The 18,569-nt window shown below is 41.3% G+C and overlaps 1 protein-coding gene across 1 annotated transcript; it reads left to right on the plus strand.

Annotated features, from left to right (window-relative positions):
* Positions 1 to 192: 192 nt before the first annotated feature.
* trip10a (thyroid hormone receptor interactor 10a) lies at positions 193 to 17,210 on the plus strand. Its single transcript, XM_018705087.2, is given in 16 exon segments — positions 193 to 520; positions 5,051 to 5,166; positions 5,765 to 5,821; positions 6,961 to 7,063; positions 7,065 to 7,109; positions 7,971 to 8,033; positions 8,535 to 8,639; positions 8,741 to 8,869; positions 9,420 to 9,566; positions 9,700 to 9,888; positions 12,539 to 12,703; positions 13,681 to 13,790; positions 14,041 to 14,173; positions 15,118 to 15,206; positions 15,298 to 15,431; positions 15,608 to 17,210. Coding segments are annotated over 16 exon segments (1,761 nt in total). The 5' UTR covers positions 193 to 496; the 3' UTR covers positions 15,760 to 17,210.
* Positions 17,211 to 18,569: the final 1,359 nt, after the last annotated feature.

Raw genomic sequence — 18,569 nt, forward strand, 5'->3', positions numbered from 1 at the left:
TAAAGATGCTCTGTCAGGGCACACAGTGTGCAGTAGCTTGCTCAAGGACTGTTCTGTTGGATGACATTATAAACCAGGTTAAAGAATGACCCTGTTTAAACGAAAAATATTAACAATCATTTTAAACAGCACGATAAAGCATCAGAAGATGGCACAGCTCTCTGGCCAGTTTCGTGTGTGGTTCAGTGCACTGCCCCTTTAAGACTTAGGGATTTGGGAGTGACGCGGATATGAAAGCTAGTTTATCCCTCGTTCCTTCGCTATGAAAAATATTTGGACAAACTAGACTAACTGCTGCTAGCCCTGGTTAATTGGCAAATTGTGATGCTGGTTTACATCATTTGTTGAATGAACCAAAACCGGAGTGCGTAGTGGTAACGACTGATTTATCACCTCGGGATTATACTTGCCAGGGCCGTCCTCCGAGCTGCTGGGATAACTTTGGAGAAGTTCTTTGTATTCGGGATAGTCAGACAGCTTGGCCAACAAGCTGAACATGGACTGGGGCACAGAGCTTTGGGTGAGTCCATCATCTGATTTGCTTCGATAATAATAATAATAATGATACTAATAATAATGTCAGGATGGCAGAGATGCAGTTTCTTAAACAGTGTTCGCCGAAGACGTGGGCAAACGCTTCTTCAGTGCTGAATGTGTGGAGTCTGAAAAAGCGGTGAGACGTCGGCTCTGTTGCTGCTCGCTTGTGTTTGCAAAACGGTGCATTCATGAACACGGTTCCATTTTCGGACAGTTTTCTTAAGCTCTGTGTATTTTAAACAAAGAGTGGGTTAGCAGAAGTCCGTTTATTAACACATCATCTAAGTGAAGCACATCTACAAATAATCTGGGGTCTAGGTTTGTTTAACAGGAAAGATGCAGCGTTATGTAGTGGGAAAACTACAGTGCCCGAGGCAAAGCTGGACAGTTGCTAAAATTCAGTAAAAACAGGAGTACTTCTTTCCCAATGTTTACCTGATTTCGTGCATATATCAACCTACAGGGAATTACATCTAGAAACTAAACCAGAGCAACTTGGAGACGTAGTAAGCATTTGTAGATTTCATAAGAGGCTGAAAATTGTGCGAGAAAATACTATTTATTGTGTTTTCAAAGGCGCTTTTAGAGTCCTTAGGTGTGCTGCACCGAGTGGGATGTTTCATTGTTTACAGCCTGGCACACCTTGCTTCCATAGAGATGAAATCAGATGCTGTCATTTGCCTTGACAACAAGCTTCATCGCTGATGAGGTGCCTTATCTGTCGACCTGAGTGGCATGGTTATTTATTCAATAAACAGAGCACAGATTTCATGAGATATTGGTTTTCCAATAAGATTTGAAGGAGTCAAGTGTTGGACTGAGTGCTGACATAAACAGATTTGTCAGGACATGATTTTTTTTTTTTTTTTATCAGACTCAGTTGACCTATATAGTAATTAGAAGTAACTGCTACAGCTGGTAATTTCTAAAGATGGGGGCTGTTTACTAGGTCAAAGCAAATCAAGGTGCTGCAGTTTGTTAAGCTGGAAACTGCTGGATGCGTCGGTAACAGTAGTGACACTGTTCAGAATCTGAACTAATCCTGTTGAAAAATCCCACCATGTAACATAGCCTATTGCCTTGATGACTGCTACAGTTTATGTGCCAGCACACTGTACCATGGCGATAAAGCCACACATTTGCAAACACATGCACATTTTCAGGGAACCTGAATATGTAAAATGGAGCATTGCAAAGAAGAGGACAGGGAGGTTGTGACCTCATTACAGAGGCTCCCCCTAGGCCTCTTCCCCTGTCCCTTTTCCATCGTACGTGCTGGTGCAACAGCCTAATTAGTTTTGCCCTACTTTGATTGAGTCAGAGAAACATCCGCACCCCAGTATTAATCAGAGGCGGTATCTCTTTATATGAGTCTTTCCTGTTCATTGCATGGAGTTGTGTCACAGACTTAAACAGGAACCTCCTCACCCAAATGGCCGTATTCTGTTTCCAGTCAATGTTAAATACAAATAATTTAATACTATGTTTTTGTAGCTTTACCTGTCTGGTTAGACAAAGCCCTTCAGGCATAATTGGTGCTGTTAATGTTTGGCCAGAGAGTCATCCCCTGGGCCAAGTCAGCTCAATGGCATCTGTCCCCTGATTGCTGTTAATCCAATGGCTATTTTAAGGCACAAGTTTGCAGGGTAGAAGATCAGTGTCTAGGCATTAGCTGTGATAGTGAGTTCTACCAGGCCACTCCTGAGAACTGTTGTGGCAGGTCTGGCTGGGCTGGGGCCCCAATTTTCTGGAAGACATTGTGACTCAGGGTTGAAACATCCATCTAAGCCTTGTAGGTCGGTGACTTTCAGGGTGACTCCTTGAGAAGTTATGTGGCATTCGCTTGATGCCAATTTTCTCTCTGGTATTTCTAGAAGCATTAGAAGATGAACATAAAGGATACTTTGGATACTTGCCAGGTCTAGGTAAGACCCTTGAAACCCCAATTTTGAAGCGTGATGTAGTCAGTCTTTTACTGCATCCCTTTACCTAAATCTGTGCCATAAAACTAAGATATGGCTTTCCCTGTGGAGAAGTTTTATCATTTCCATGGCAGAATTACAATATTTAGTGTACCCATCAAACTGCACTCTACCTGAAAGCATGGGAGGAGAGCTGAAGTTATAATGAAAGAAACAAACGGAAGCATGACTATTTTACAGTTGTCAGCAGCAGTTCCATATACAACCATTTATGATTTATGAAAATCAGTTCAGCACAAACCCAGTCTTCAGGGACCTATAAAGATTATTTTGACTGCGGCTTTGGACGGTGATAAATTGCAGCAGTCTGACAGCCACTGGTGTTTGACGAGACACTGACTATGTCCCTGAAAGCTACTTTTATGTATTTTAAGACGGCTTTAATGAGGTTGGCTTTTCTAATTGGGCCACCCTTGTTTTGAATTAAACAGTTACCATTAATTTATAGAGATGCTACTTTTTGTGCCATTTATAAAAGAGCTCACAGTTAGAGTTCACCCAAGGGCCATTCTTTTTCAGCAACAGTGACATATATATATGTCACTGTTTATTACAGCAACAATGATTTGATATCAGGTATGCCAGGTTCACCTCATAACCACTGAAGGATGGCAAACCATCAAGGACCAGCTGTGATGCAGGGAATTTTTTCTTAATGCAGAAGTATTCAGTTGTCCAACATATCTTACCTGAATCTGATAAGTTTTGCCAACATGAGCAAGTATGCACTGTACAGCTGTTTTGTATGTGATAGGCTCAGTACTGGCAGTTTCATACAAGTGGGATCACTTTGAGTGGGAGACAAAATACTGGTTTGGGGGCCAACTGTCCAACCAATGCTGAAACTACACCACCACTTCTTATCTAGTAGTTTCTGACCTTTGCATCAATCTCCACAGTAGTTGACCTGTTTTGCACACTGCCACAGACTGATAAGCAGCCCAGAACCTGAATATGCAAATCATAGACTATGCAAAATTCCTGTATCAAGGGCTCAGAAAGTGTGTAGCTTTCCATTTCTGCTATCAAACTCCTCTCATTCATACAGCTGACTACAATCTACAATTAAGACCTTTTAGTTTTTTTTAGGTTTAAGGTTTGACCATTAATCTGTGAGAATTAACTCTGAGAATGAATGTGGCTAAAAGTTGATGGCACTGCACTTCAACATGGTTTACCTCGACTCTCCAGTTGTGCTGTCACATATTCCCCATCTATCATATCTTGCCATGTTACAGTGGGTTGTATAAAAGCTCCTGAGAGTTTGAAAACAACACAAGGTGAGGCCTTGGCTAACAGCCTCAGCTGTGCCTCTTAAACATTTAGCCATTCTTACATTATCCTCACCAATTCAACAATTGTATTCTGATTCCTGCTGCCTTCAGTGCTGGGTTATTATGTGTTTGGGGTTTGCAGGGTTGGTTTCTCGGTAAGTGGCAGCACATCAACTTTTCTCCAGTAATGAATCCAGTGTGTTTTATGGTCAGTATAGATAACCACAGCTTCAGTCTTCAGTTCTGTCGATGTGGTGAGGTGAGGAACTGGATGCAGAAAGTTATTGATCTGGTTTAAATCTTTCATAAATAAATTATTTGTCACAAGGAAGAGTTAACACAAGCACCTTAGGAATTGGGAACATCTGTCTTTGTAAGTTGGCTGTATTGACTATCGTTACTTCTGTTCCATAATTAATGACAATGAATTAAACCCCCAGCACTGTTGGTTAGGTGTTATTGTGGTGATGGATTGCAGGCCTCTGTTTTAACCTTTTAACTGTGTTCTGTAATTAGGCTAAACATCGTCTCATTCATTTGGGCTTTGTCTCCTTTGTTTTACCCGAAGGGCAGGAGGGGTACAGAAGAACATGGCCCAACTTGTCAGGAATCCCCCCTCTCAAATTGCCCCCTCCTCATTACTGTAGTCAGCAGCAAAGAGAGCTTGTTCTGAGAGCAGTGTGAGGGAAGATTGGCTTAGATATCTTCTCTCAATATTAGCAAACGTGTCTGAGCTTGTAGCTGTCATAAAGTGCTCTGCCAAATGAGCAAAAGAGGAAGAGAAACATAATATACCTCTTTCATACTGAAAAATGCCAAAAGGAAAAGTCAGCAAATTTAGTTATACATGAAACTAATATAAAATAGGTCAAAGATCACTAGTTAAGACTGTAAAGCCCATTTGGAGTAATTGAACACTTAACACACACAGTACAGTGTATCAGAAGATCACCACCTTTTTCCTGTCTGGGGAGCTGTGACCCCTGTTGTGACCCCGCATCCTTTGACTGTCCTCTCTCTTTAACAACATGGGTGCCTCATGATTTAAGCCTAAGCGGAAGTTTAGAGACCGTTGCCAAGATTTTGTGGAATCCAACATACAGGAACAAACGTTGATGTGTTAGGTTTACTGCCCTCCATTCACAGTTCTTCTAGATGACCTCAAATTCAACCGGAGGGACATCTCAGTTATTCCCCAGAAGTGTTAACACATGTTCCATATCTTTCCTTATTTGTCTCTCATGCTTCTTTCTCCAGGACCAATATGACATCATTGAGAAGCACACACAGTCTGGCCTGGAGCTGGTGGAGAAGTATGTGAAATTTGTGAAGGAGAGGACAGAGATTGAGCAGAACTATGCCAAACAACTGAGGTAGGCCTCACTCTTGTTGTTGTCATTCTCCTGTTCTATCGGCCTTAAATGCTTGTGTTCGAGTGTGTTGCTCAAAGCAGCTCGTATCAGCGTGTGTGTGTGTGTCTGCTTGTGTTTGCATGGGTGCACGCTAAAAGGCTGTTTATGAAATGTTTGTGGGGTCTTATGACTACTTTGGGACAGAATCTAACTTGTGTCTGAAACACTGGCCTCATTCTCCAGCTGCAGTGCGCTCGCTCTCTTGTTCTTTCTCTCCTCATCCACGGTGCTCCCTCCACCAGTTGTCTCCCAGTCCGCGGGCCCACATCTGTTGTAGTGCTGAGCTTTGCTGGAGAGGAGAGGAAGTGGGAGCAGACTGGCACATGATAGACAGGATGTGGTTGGAGAGAGAGTGAAAGAAGGAAGCACTGCTATTTTAATGTTCATAAGTTGACTGTTGTTTTAAGTTCTATTGTATAAAAAGTAACCAGTGGGTGTATCAGAATAGTTTAATTTAATGAGCTTTCTCCAACTGTCATTAATCTTTTCACCCATTTTCCAGTGAGAAGTTGTTAAGTATTTTTTGACGAATTGTTTGATGCACTTTCCCTTTCCACAGGAACCTTTCAAAGAAATACAACCTAAAACGAAGCAGCAAAGATGAGCCAGAGTGCCGGTGAGTTTTTGTGCAAAGTAAAAACCATGTATCAGTATATAATAAAAAATAATCAATCTTCATTACAAAATCGAATGGCAGTGTGAAAAAAATCATACGGCATGAAATGGGTCACTTGTGGTGATGAACCTACAGAGAATTCAGAGAGTTACCACCCAAATCTGTATCTCCTCTCGACTTCACAGTTCAGCTTTATAGCCAGCTTCAGCTCATTGTTCAGCTACCCAACCCACAATTTTACTGTTTTGGTTCGCTCTCATAACTCTGTACTAATACTGGGTAGGGCCCTTCTTTGCTCTCAAAACTGCCTCAGTTCTTCGTGGCATGGATTCCACAAGATGTTGGAAACATTCCTTTAAGATTCTGGTCCACGTTGACATGATTGCATCACATAATTTCTGCTGATTTGTCAGCTGCACATTCATGCTGCCACATCCCAAAGATGTTCTGTTGGATTCAGATCTGGTGACTGGGGGAGGCCACTGAAGTACACTGAACTCACTGTTGCGTTCATTAAACCGGTTTGAGACCGTGTTTGCTTTGTGACGTGGTACATTATCATGCTGGAAGTAGTCATTAGAATATGGGTAAATTGTGGCCATAAAGAGATGCACATGGTCAGCAACAATACACAGACAGGCTATATCATTCATGCCATGACTGATTGATATTAAGTAGCCCAAAGTGTTCCAGGAAACCTTCCCTCATGATTTGCTGATTGGATAAATGCATGAATAAGCAGGTGTACAGGCATTCCTAATAAAGTGCTTGGTAAGTAAACATTTAGCTGCAAAGCAATGTCAGGAAAAATTGTACTTACTGGGTCACTTTGTCCCTAATAGCTTGTTACTGACAAATGAAAACATAGCTCAGAGCTCCAAATAATCACAATTACATTTCAAACCGTTAGGAATTGTTGTATCATTAGTGCCATCCATGCTGCAGTGTGGTGCTGCTGTTGGAGCCATTTAAATGACCCTAGAAGGAAGCAGGAACCAGGCAGCCATGAGCTTCTTATCATGACTTGACCCTGCTGTTGACATCTCTTTGAGCCTGTGTGTATTTATCACCCTATCAGTGCCCCCCATCACTGTGTCCTCATTTCTCCACCCTTTCCTCCCTCCTCCCTTTAACGGCAGATTGTCCAGCTACCAGTCTTTTTTGGACATCCTGAATGAGATGAACGACTACGCCGGGCAGAGAGAGCTGATTGCCGAGAACATGATGATGAACATTTGCATTCGATCTCACCAAGTACCTGCAAGAGCTCAAGCAGGAGCGAAAGACGGTGAGTTTGATCTGGAGGGAACAGAGAGTGTAGTGGATTTGGCTGGTTAAGGCCCATCTCTGAATAGAATTTGGTGTGTTTTTCCAGGTGTGTTTGAGACTAAATACTTAACCTCAAAGACTCTGTGTTTAGGCTCCTTAGAGAAACCTGTCAAAATCTTCCCACAGCCTTGTTGTTTGCCTTTTAATAAATATTCACTATGTTGTATTTGGGGGGGGGGGGGGGTTGGCTCATTTTTGCTTTACTTTGATGTAGTTTTACTGGTTTCATTGTTTACCTCTTGATTTGAGCCATGTCTGATCCCATTTCAAACTCCTGTATCTGCTGTGGACGACATAAACGTAAACTCATAGATCTGAATTGAGTGTGTATACACTAGTACTCTGGTATGTGGCTGCAGCACCATGTTCAACAGCAGCCTGAGAACATGCCAGATGGGATTTTCATTTGGAGTAGACAGAAGACACTGCTGAGGTGGAGTGTAAAGGGTGGGAGGAGAGAAGAAGGAGATTTAAAGGAGGCGTGGAGATGTGGAGATCTCACTGTTGTGGCAGGAAGGAAGCCTTACTTAGTGTCTCTTGGGGGAGGCATGGTTTGAGCAGTGGTGTGCCATTTCTCTATGAGGAATGCTTTGGCTTCGTCCCACTGGCTGGATTGCAGAACATTGCAGCCGTGCACAGGCTTGTGCTGCAGACGTGATGTCTCAAACAGACACACTGGTATTTGTTTTCTTGTCTGTTACGTTGGGTGACTTCAGCAGGTCATTGTTTATTCTGTGTCTGCCCCTGCACATGGCTGTCTCTCTCACACTCTGTCATCTGACCCTCTTCTCACTCTGTCTATTTTTATGAATGTCTGCAGTATCTGATGGATGCCAAGAAGGCCCAGCAGAGTTTGGAGAGCACCTACAAACAGCTCGACAGTGTAAGTCGAGTCTTAGAATTTTAAAAGATTGATTGAAACATTTTCTGAAATATGTGTGTCCTGAAAATCCATATTTGATGTACTAAAACATTTTGTACTATAATGAGCAAGGCTATTATAATATTTTTTTTTGTGTTGAGTTCATTAGGAAAGACTGGAAATAGTCTCCATGAAAGAATGGCTGCACATTCAGTGTGGTCAGTCAGATGGCTATATTTGTCTATAGTAAAAACAGTTGGACAGAATGGAAAGCAGTTCCTAATTTTAGACTTGCATCATCAATCCAAGAGGTATTTAGTGATGATTGGAGATCTTAAGGTCCCAAGGCCAGAAACCTCCCCTATTCATCTTCATAGAAAGACAGGAAAAAAAATTCTTTGCTCAAAATAGTACAACCTCTTCATGCTTCATTCAGGCAATGGCCTCACTTAGCTGGATGAAATGAACATGGTCTTTTTCTTTTCTTTTTCCTCTTTCATTTCTCTCTGCACACACACACAGAGTAAAAAGCGCTTCGAGAGGGAGTGGAGAGAAGCAGAGCGTGCAGCGCAGTATGCAGAGAAGACCGATCAAGACATCAATGCCACAAAAGCAGACGTTGAAAAAGTAACAAGCTGGGAAAATAAATTGACATTATAAGGTTTGCAGTGTCAACATAGAATCACAGGCAACTGGTTAACCTGTCTGCTGTTGTGTGTGTTTTGTAGGCCAAACAGCAGGCTCATATGAGAGCACATGTAGCAGAGGAGTGTAAGAACGACTACGCTGCTCAGCTTCAGAAGTACAACAAGGAGCAGAACCAGTTCTATTTTACTGATATGCCACTCATTTTCAATGTAAGTGAAATGAATATTGCAACATGACAACATTCCTGCTCTCAACATTTTGATTACATTACTGTGAAAACTGGTATTAGTCAGCCAAAAACTGTTAACCTGAACTTTTGGGTGAAAAAAGTTTATATGATAAGTGACATATTGATGGCTTATTGAAAATTAGATAACCATATAACAAACATTTTGAGACTGAATTTGGATCATATTCAGTACCTTTCATTTTAAATACACAATTTAAAATTTGCAACTCACCAATCTATGCTGACATTTGGATTTTTGTACACTTTTTGTACCAATGATAAAAGCTACACTCACTGATTTAAAGCCAGAGATTAACTCTTCAGTTAAAGTTGTTATATTTATGCCACCTGAAGATCTGGCTTTGAAAAATTCTATGTTGTCTTTTTGTCCCAAAGGAGGCCCTGTGATAGAAATATCATACCTTGAACCTGATATTGAGATGCACATTGTATTATGGGCTGTGTATTATGTATTGTCTCAAACCTAATAATGACAGTGTCTTGAGTAACTGTTGTCGTGCGTTCACTAGAAATTGCAGGATCTGGATGAGAGGCGAGTACGGAAGTTGGCGCAAGGCTACATCTTGTTCTCAGACACAGAGAAGCATGTGATGCCCATCATCGGCAAGTGCCTGGAAGGCATTACTAAAGCCGGCACTAATGTTAATGAGAGGAATGTGAGTTGGTCTCAAAAAAATGCTAAATGGATTTTAATGTGCAGCGTGGCTTTGTGCAGCCTATTTATTTTATCTGTGCTTCTGTTTGAAAATAACTCTTGGTTGCTCTTATCCATAATTGAATCTAATGCAGGACTCCATGGTTGTAATAGAGCAGAACAAGTCAGGCTTTGAGCGTCCTGGAGATGTGGAGTTTGAGGACTACAGTCAGGGCATCAACCGAGCCTCATCTGACAGTAGCCTGGGTACACCTAAAGGCCCCATGGACCTTCTGGGAAAGAACAGGAGCAAAAACTTTTGGCTTTTCAGCAAAAGGAGTAAGGTAGGACATTTCACGCTAGCAGAGCTCTTTAGGCCAATTTGGCCCCATGACATAGTCTCATGTTTTGTGGAGGTTGTGCAGTAAATAAGTTTGCATCAGTGATGAACGACAGCAGATATGAAAATCAGCTGCCAGGCAGATTAGTGGGTGACTTCATGTACGGCAGTGTTACAGTTTGAGTCACAGAGCCAGCAAACAGAGTCAGGAAATCCCCTCTACAGAGAGCACTCATGACGGACCTGTGGTTGTGGCTACACACACATACGATACACAAACACACGTAAACAACCCTCTCATCTCTAAAGTTCAGTATAATAATGCATGAACCTCCTTCATTATGTTTGTTTTACATGAACTGACACACACCCCAACACTTCTAGAAACGGTCCTTTGCATGACTCTGTCCCTGGCTGTGAGTGAATAAACCTTGCCCTCCCTCCACACCCTCCCTCTCTCTGCAACATGGTTTCCAATAGGTCAACTGGCAGTCAGCATTCTGCTGTGCTTGTGCTTTCATCAGCACAGGGCCCAAACAACATTGAATTTTCCTCTACAGGGATCCACAAACACACTGCTTCCATTATACTGCCCAGAACCCTAGCATTATGTCTCTCATCACAATAAAATCTTTGTACCAACATCGGGATGACACCAGGTTCGCCAGGTCAGAAAAACTGGATCGGGGCCAACCACGCATCCACGCAAAAAAGGTTAACATTGACATTCCTGCGTTTGCTCTCAAATATCCACTTGGGGTCAAGAGAGCTTCACTAGGGTGTAAACTGTGGCGCACTCTTGCTGAGGTTCAAAATTAAAGTGGTGATATGAGAGGCTGACCACTAACCAGCTAATGGTCCCCCTCCTCCGGTTCCAGCACTAAATGATTCCTTCTTTCCTCCCTGCAGTGTTTGCTTGTTCAGCGCCTCTCTTCTGTCTGCATGTCTTATTGGCTGTGCTCTGCTGTGCACTCTTCCTGTTCTGTGTATGTGTGTGGCACACTGCTCTGTGTCATCAGTCATGCTCTCCCAATTAGGCCTGTAGCAGTATGAATAGGAGGCTGCCTACATTGGCTTGAGTGAGCTTTTTGGTTTATGTCTGGTCCCTGAACATTTCCATTCTTAACTGCTCTCCTGTATTTAGATCCCCATAACTCTCAAGAAAACTAGCACCTACCCAGTAGATGGTCACATAATAATAGTGCTGTACTTGCAGTTCTCAGTATTTACACAAGAGGCCTTGCTGTAGGGCTGTTTTAGACATTCACTATTGGAGACTAGAAGGTATCAGCCTCCTATGTAATTTAAGTAATAGAGCCCACTCCCACCTTTCCATGCAGACATACAGCTGAAACAGATTTTTACTGTAGTTCACTCCAGGCATGTTTTCAAGTTAACCTCTTTCTAAGAGGTCATGCAGGGCATTCATCAAGCCCCAAAAAATCTATATGCATTGGTCCACTATGTTAATTAAGCAGGCTATTTATAACAACTGCACTGATATATAAATTAATATTTCACCTATATAGGTCAGACTGCGAGATAGCACAGATTGTGCTATGTGTTTTTTTTCACTGAATCCTAATGATTGTGTTGGTAAATTTGAATTAGGGAAAGTTTTTTTCTTGTAAGGCAGGTCTTATTTTCACAGTTTCACAGCATTTTACTGACCGTTTTCACTGATAATGCACAGGATACTGCAGCTTTACTAGACTGTGTTACAGCAAACTCTCAGAAATCTGCTATGATATTTTTTATTACAAATCAGCAGTCAGATTTAAATTAGCCCATTTTGACCTAGTTTTCTGGACCACTTATTTGGGAGTGAAATCCAGATGAAGGTATCCAACTAGTCCATCAATTTCTTTCCAAAACTGTGTATGTGCTCTTTGACCTCAAGAGTTGTTGGGACAAAATTGAACTTAAAAGTAGCTCACAAATAATAAAAAATAATAATCACAAATAGTTTATGTTTACAGTATACAGTTTGGGTAACACTTAACTTTAATCTTGGTTTCCACTTCCAAGTAAGTAGTGATGTCCTATTGAATTAGCAGTAAAGTTGTGTCATTACAGTGTCTCCACATCTCTGCAATGAGGCTGGGGCATAAAATAAAACGCTGTAAAAAATATATACATATATATTAAAAAAAAATAAACAAATAGAATTTTCAATTTAATAAGGTCAAATTTGGTTTAGTCTAGTTGGCGTGCCCCATTTCCTCACTGTGTCTCACTCTACCCTTCATCCTGGAGCGAGTTTGACTGCAGGTGTTGGGCTGCTGTGGCACCGGTTGGGAGCTGTGGTTGTTTGCTTGCAGTGTGGGTTTTTTTGGTGTGTGATTTGGGTTTTTTTTATGTGTGTGTCAACCAGAGCCAAAGAGACAGATGTGTGTTTGTGCTTTCATGCTCTCTGGGCTCATTTGCTGGGTTTGCTCCAGTGTTGTCTTCCTGGCTTTGTGGTGTGCTTTAAGGTGTTGACGGTGTCTTTTTCTTTCCCTTGTCACCTTGTTTGTTTTTGTCCTCCCTGTCTTCCCTCTTTCTCTATCCTTCAACCCCCCCCCCCCCAAAATCCTCCCATCCCTGATCCTGTACCCTATACCTGCATATCTCATGCTTGGGTGCTGGTATTTTTGGTCTCGCCCCCACCCCAGCTCTCTCCCTCCACGCTCCCACCTTTCTCCACACCCCCCGCCCCCTCGCCTGCTAATGGACCCCCTTCCCCCAAGTTTGGCCGGGACCCCCTGTCGTACTGTTTGAAGGAGATCAATAAGACAGTCAAACCCAGAATCTCTTCCTTCCGGACACTCAGGAGATCGGTGAGTCACCAGAGGAGAAGGTTCGAGTGCTCGAGGAGACCTCCACCCATCAGGGCTCGCACATCATCTGGTGTTCCTCCCTCTGCGACAGAGACTGAAAACCCCAGATGAATAACACTATTAACAGACTTACACATGTGGCATACCTTTTACTGCCCACAATGGCTCTACCACCATTTTAAATATTTGTGTATTATAAACGCATACCCATCACCTTTTCAGCGTAGCAAAATAAGAACCTGTTTTTAAGGGGATTTTTCTATACACATACTGTTTCTTTTTTCCTCAGAAGTTTACTCCAGAGAGGATCACGGTAATATGGACAACAAAGCTGGTGTGGGGGTCTCAGCTGTGTGACACATAAAAACGGCCACCTTTCCATTACAATGGCTCATCTCGTTTTAATAATATTCACTCCACAAAACTCTGCAGGAGTTTCTGTGTTAAATGATTGAACATGCAGCAACCAGCATCATGTTATGTGGCAAAAGGCTTGTTTGTATTGAAGAGGTGGCCCCCTGGTGGTGGAGCAAGTGGAGGAATGCTTGGTAGCACAAGAGGAACCTGAGCAATTAATTGCTCAATTTTAAAATAATCTTAATAGGTTCTGCACTCTTTTGTGTCATCTTTTCCATCCAGGACTTTATTTCTTGAGCTTGTAGATTAAAGAATAGGACATTACAAAGTTATTTGAGTGTGCTACATTGTATTTGTTGGTCTGTGGGTGGTGGTTTTTGGTTCAGCTCACTGTTGTACATCACTGGCTTTACATTAATTTGAATCTTTATGGAAGTGTAACTAAGAGACTTGAAACTGTTTTGTCAGTGAAACATTGTCTCATGAGCTGAACTCAAACCACAAGCTTGGTTTTTCTCCTGAGATGTTTGTCTCTGTTCTCATGGTTACCATTGTTATGAAACTGCTGGTTCAGAGTATGATAAGTTTGATTTTAACACCCTTCCTGTAACCTCTTGCAGCCTACAGTGACGGAGGACTTTGCACATCTTCCCCCAGAGCAACGCAGGAAGAGATTACAACAGAAACTAGAGGAAATTTGCAAGGAATTGCAAAAGGAAGTAGATCAGAGGTGCGTGTGTTTGTGTGTATATGTGAGTATCCTTCTGCGTATTAATAACTGTCTCTGTTAGAACCTCTGTGGTGAGGATGTGGATATAATATTCATGCGGTGCACATCAGTGTGTATAACTCTGTGGTGCCTGTGTGAGTGTTTGAATTGTTTACCCAGCCCTGAATTCTGCAGGGAACCGATTTCTACTGAAAGTGACTTTCCCTCTTCCTCCCTTGTTCCTCTCTCACTCTCTCCCTCCTCTCTTCAGTGAGGCCCTAGGGAAGATGAAAGATGTTTATGAGAAAAATCCTCAAATGGGAGACCCTGCTAGTCTGGCATCCCAAATCAGTCAGACATCCCAGAATATAGAGCGGCTCAGAGGAGAACTCAACAAGTATGAGGTAATCATGACCTTTGTTGTTTATGAGGTCACCATTTACCATTATGAGACCCTCATTTGTTATTTCTAATATTTTATGAGGCCATAGGGCTCTTAGCATTTTATTCTAAAATATTCTAACATTCATTAGATGTCAGTTGTTGATTTAATATATTATTATTATAACTAGATTCCCCACTTTTGAGTATAGAATCATGTCATGAGGGACTTGGTTGTTCAGTTTTATCATGTAATCATACATTGTCTTGAGATTATTAAAAGTCATGATCCAACCTCTTAAAATGTTTATTCATTATTTTGTAACTTCCCTTTTTCTTAGACTCAGTCTTGTGATGAATGGTTAGGCAGAGGTTAGGCAATAACATGATGAAAGGGACAGATGAATGCCATTTTTCTGAAAACAACAAGAGGCTATTCAAGGACTTAAATCCTCAGGGACTTGATTAGTGTAATCTGCATCAATATTAGTATTCCTCCTTAGAGTCATAAATCTGAACACACTAACATGCTAATCATATTTTTAGATTCAGTGTGACTTACACTCTCTGATGATATCATTAACTCTGATGTACATCACAAAGAAACGTCCATAAATCACAGAAAAAAGACAATCCTCACACCTTCAGAACTTGCCTGAGAATCTTGACATTTTTAAGTTTTTTTTCTGTGTCACAGTGAGCCACTGATACCTGTCCATACATCCATTGGTACAATGCAGACCAGAACTGCTAATACCTAATTTGCCATACTTTTAATGGTGCCAGTTTGCCAAAATGTAAACAAATATCATAAGATACAGAGCTAAGATTGGGCTGGATGATGACAGGGGGTGAGGGAGGTTATCTTAATCTTGATTTTGAATATGACTTTGTACATCAGTAAATCCTTTATCTCACAAACTGATGATTTTTTCTGTTCTGTCTCTTTGTCACTGTCTCAATCTAGACTTGGCTGGCTGAAGCAGGAGGCCGAGGGGACACATTGCGCTATAAACCTCACACATTCAACAATAATGGAGCTCATGATGTACAAAGGTAAGGCTAAATTCTACTAATACACATTATTTCTGACACAGTGAGGTGTTGTCTGTATTTTACGGGAAACCTATGTCTTTTTTCTGTCTAGCCCCGATGGAGCTCACTCAGATGAAAGCACTCCTGATCCATCTCAAGCCATCTATGCAGAGTTTGATGATGACTTTGAAGATGATGAGCTAGCTGCTCCTATTGGGAAATGCACAGCCATGTACAACTTCCCTGGTATGTAACCCAACGTAGGAAGCAAGGTCACCACCATTTATAAACAGAAATCATGAGTCAAAGGTTTTTACTCTTTTGTCCTGTGTTCTGACTCAACAAGGCCTGTGCAGTCTAGTGTCATCCATAAACTAGCACAGGGATGTTTGTTACCGTCGGGTCTGTCCTCTCACTTTCAGGTGCCAGTGAAGGGACCATCTCTATGCAGGAGGGGGAGGTGCTGGCTGTGGTAGAGGAGGACAAGGGGGATGGCTGGACCCGTGTCCGTAGGAACAATGGGGATGAAGGCTACATACCTACATCTTATGTCACTATCGCCCTAAACAAATGACAGACACACACATGAGGAGCAACAGAAGAAGAGATTAACACTTCACAAAACTGAACGCAGTTCTTCCCATCGGACCGATCATAAAGAGGCCACAGCACTCTGGGCGAGTCCACTGGCGTATCCAGAAAGGGGTCCAAATAATGTGCTTTGATTTCTTGAGCGAGATGCCCCATATGAGCAGAGGAGTGGTGCTAACAGCATGTTCTTCATGGTTCACATTACATTATTGTAATCCCAGATACCTTAAGCCACCTAAACCACAAGATTATTTTTTGATAGCATGTCACGATAATTTTTGGGTTTTGGTTTACTTGTGTTGCATGGATCTTAGGCACCATCATGGTACAAGTGCTTGCCTTATTCTATAGCCTAATAAGGCATTAGCTTCTGAATGTGAGGAAGAAATAGCGGAGGAGGAGGAAGATGAGTGCTGCTGCCATTTTTACAATGAGTGTTAATACCAGTAATACCAAGAAGGAGTTTACCTCACCTGTTTACCTATTTCAGATAAAAACTGACCTGCTCTGACCCATGCCAGTGCTCTCCACCGCTGAACGCAGACTATAATCTGCTGCAGGTTTATTTATCTCAAGCGTGCCACTTTCTGGCTTTAATAGCACTTGCAAAGATGTATGGCACCGTCACTTTGCTCTCCGTTGGACTTGAGATCTTGAGTGTCCCCAGGGGGGATGAGTGAGGTTTTTTGGGGGAGAACGCTTCAACTTTTGGGTTTTCAGCAATTTGTAAGACCAAAGTTGTGGACAGCTCTCCTGTCATGGTAAATGCACACAACAGTACAAATATTTAAACGTTCTGACAATCACAGCCATATCATCATCTAAGTTCAGTCTATAGCAGTAACAAGGATATACAGTAGCTGTTGTTTTGTAATAGTTGCAACCTGAAAATTGTACTAAAAATAATTTATTACAAATGTGTATGTTCTATAAATAATATTTTCAAGTTTGACAGAAGTTGTACTTTGTATTAAGGATGTTCTCACATTGTTTTTTCCCCTTGCACACATAGTGGACAGTTTTATAGCCACAAAAGGGAGTAAATAATGCACACATAAAATGTGCTACATTAAGACTATTGTATTTATGTAATAAATAATATATATTTTAGCTATCACAACACCACTATTGTCTTATTAGCTTTTTAACCATTCAAATAAAGATAGTTACATTGTGAGAGAAAACTAAGTCTCTTATCATGTTGCTGAATGATGTTTTGTTTGGATTTATTTCACACCTTTTCAAGCTGATCCACATTTTAATTGTTGAGCCAGCAAGAAGTGTCTTCGGTGCCTTTCTGGTTAAAAGCATTGTGTATATACCATTTTTGCATATAAGTTTTTTTTTTTTTTTTCAAGACTTAATAAATGCAAAGCACATTTCAAAGAAGTGGTTACTTCATTTTTGGACTTGGAGAATAAATATTTGAAACAGTGTTTGCTCATCCTGTGCTTTTTGTACAATTTCTTGAGTGATTTTGTGAATTTGAGGTCTGTAGAACCCATTCAATACAGTTAGACTTTAAAGAGTACTGACATCCATTTCAAGAGTTTCTGTCCCTTTGAACAACTCGGTCAATACATTTTCTGCTCCCCAGGACAGTTTGGTCAATACTTGTGAACTTGCATCACTTTTAACTGAAGCTGGGAACTGGAGAGCTTGAATTTGTGGTTTCACTGGGATGGTAAATGTGGCCCTGTATACTATAAAATCAAAAAAGGCAGAGGATTGATGAGTTTTGCAGGTCAAACACAACGTTTATGGTAAATTCTGCAATCATACTGGCTGATGAAGTATGAATTTTATCCTCAGAATCTGTATTTTCTGATCCATGTCCATGTGACATCAGATTTCTCAGTCATTTCTAGTTTCATGACACAGTCATAGCGATTACAGCAGATAATTTAGCTGTTGCATGTAAATAACAGCAACTCTAAGATTCAGTTTTAGATGGTATAAACATCCAGGAAACCACAATTTATCTCATCGCAAGATAATCAATTTGCACCCACCCAATCCTGTACCACTGCAGTTAGTTGTTTAATGTCAAAAGTACTAATATAAGAGTTTTAGGGTTTACAACCCCATAATTCTGAGCCTAATTTTAATTTATTTATCTATTCAACAAAAATAGAGAACAAAAATTCATTTCTACATCTCTGATCATCAACTGATCTGAGTACATGCAGCTCTCTTTCAGTAGGTGGCAGTGTTACATCATTTCTTCAGCAAGTGGCATAGATCTGCCATCTACTCGCCCCTCTGCATAATTATGTTTTCAATATAGGCCATGCATTTGCATACCTGATTAAATTGTACTGGCTTCAAAACCTTACTGTTTATAATGACTAATTAAATAACCCCAAATTGGCATGCGCCCCACTTTCGTACTCACCTTATACATAAGATAAGGCAGACAAGTGGAGACAAAGACAATGAATGTGAAATTGGTCAAAAACAAGGTTTTAAAGTGAATTATTTTGTCATATCTGTGGAAATTTAAAATCACTGGGGAGAAATGATGGAGCTCTGTTTAGCTAATGGAGCATCCAGCGGTGGCATGCTATGGCATTGACCGACTGGTCAGATGACTGAGAAATTGGATCATCATTTGTATGCAAAGCCTCTAGTCTCAAGATGCGTTAAAGGTCAGCCTTTCAATAAGGCTACTGGATCCAGCCAACACCCTGCGCCTGCCTACAGCTGGGAGACAACCCTGCATTCTGGCACCTCCGCCCAGCCTGGTGGGGACATTAAAGCGGAAATCCACACAGAATACCATATGGCAGAGAA

Source organism: Lates calcarifer, linkage group LG11, assembly GCF_001640805.2.
Source record: "Lates calcarifer isolate ASB-BC8 linkage group LG11, TLL_Latcal_v3, whole genome shotgun sequence".
NCBI lineage: Eukaryota > Metazoa > Chordata > Actinopteri > Centropomidae > Lates > Lates calcarifer.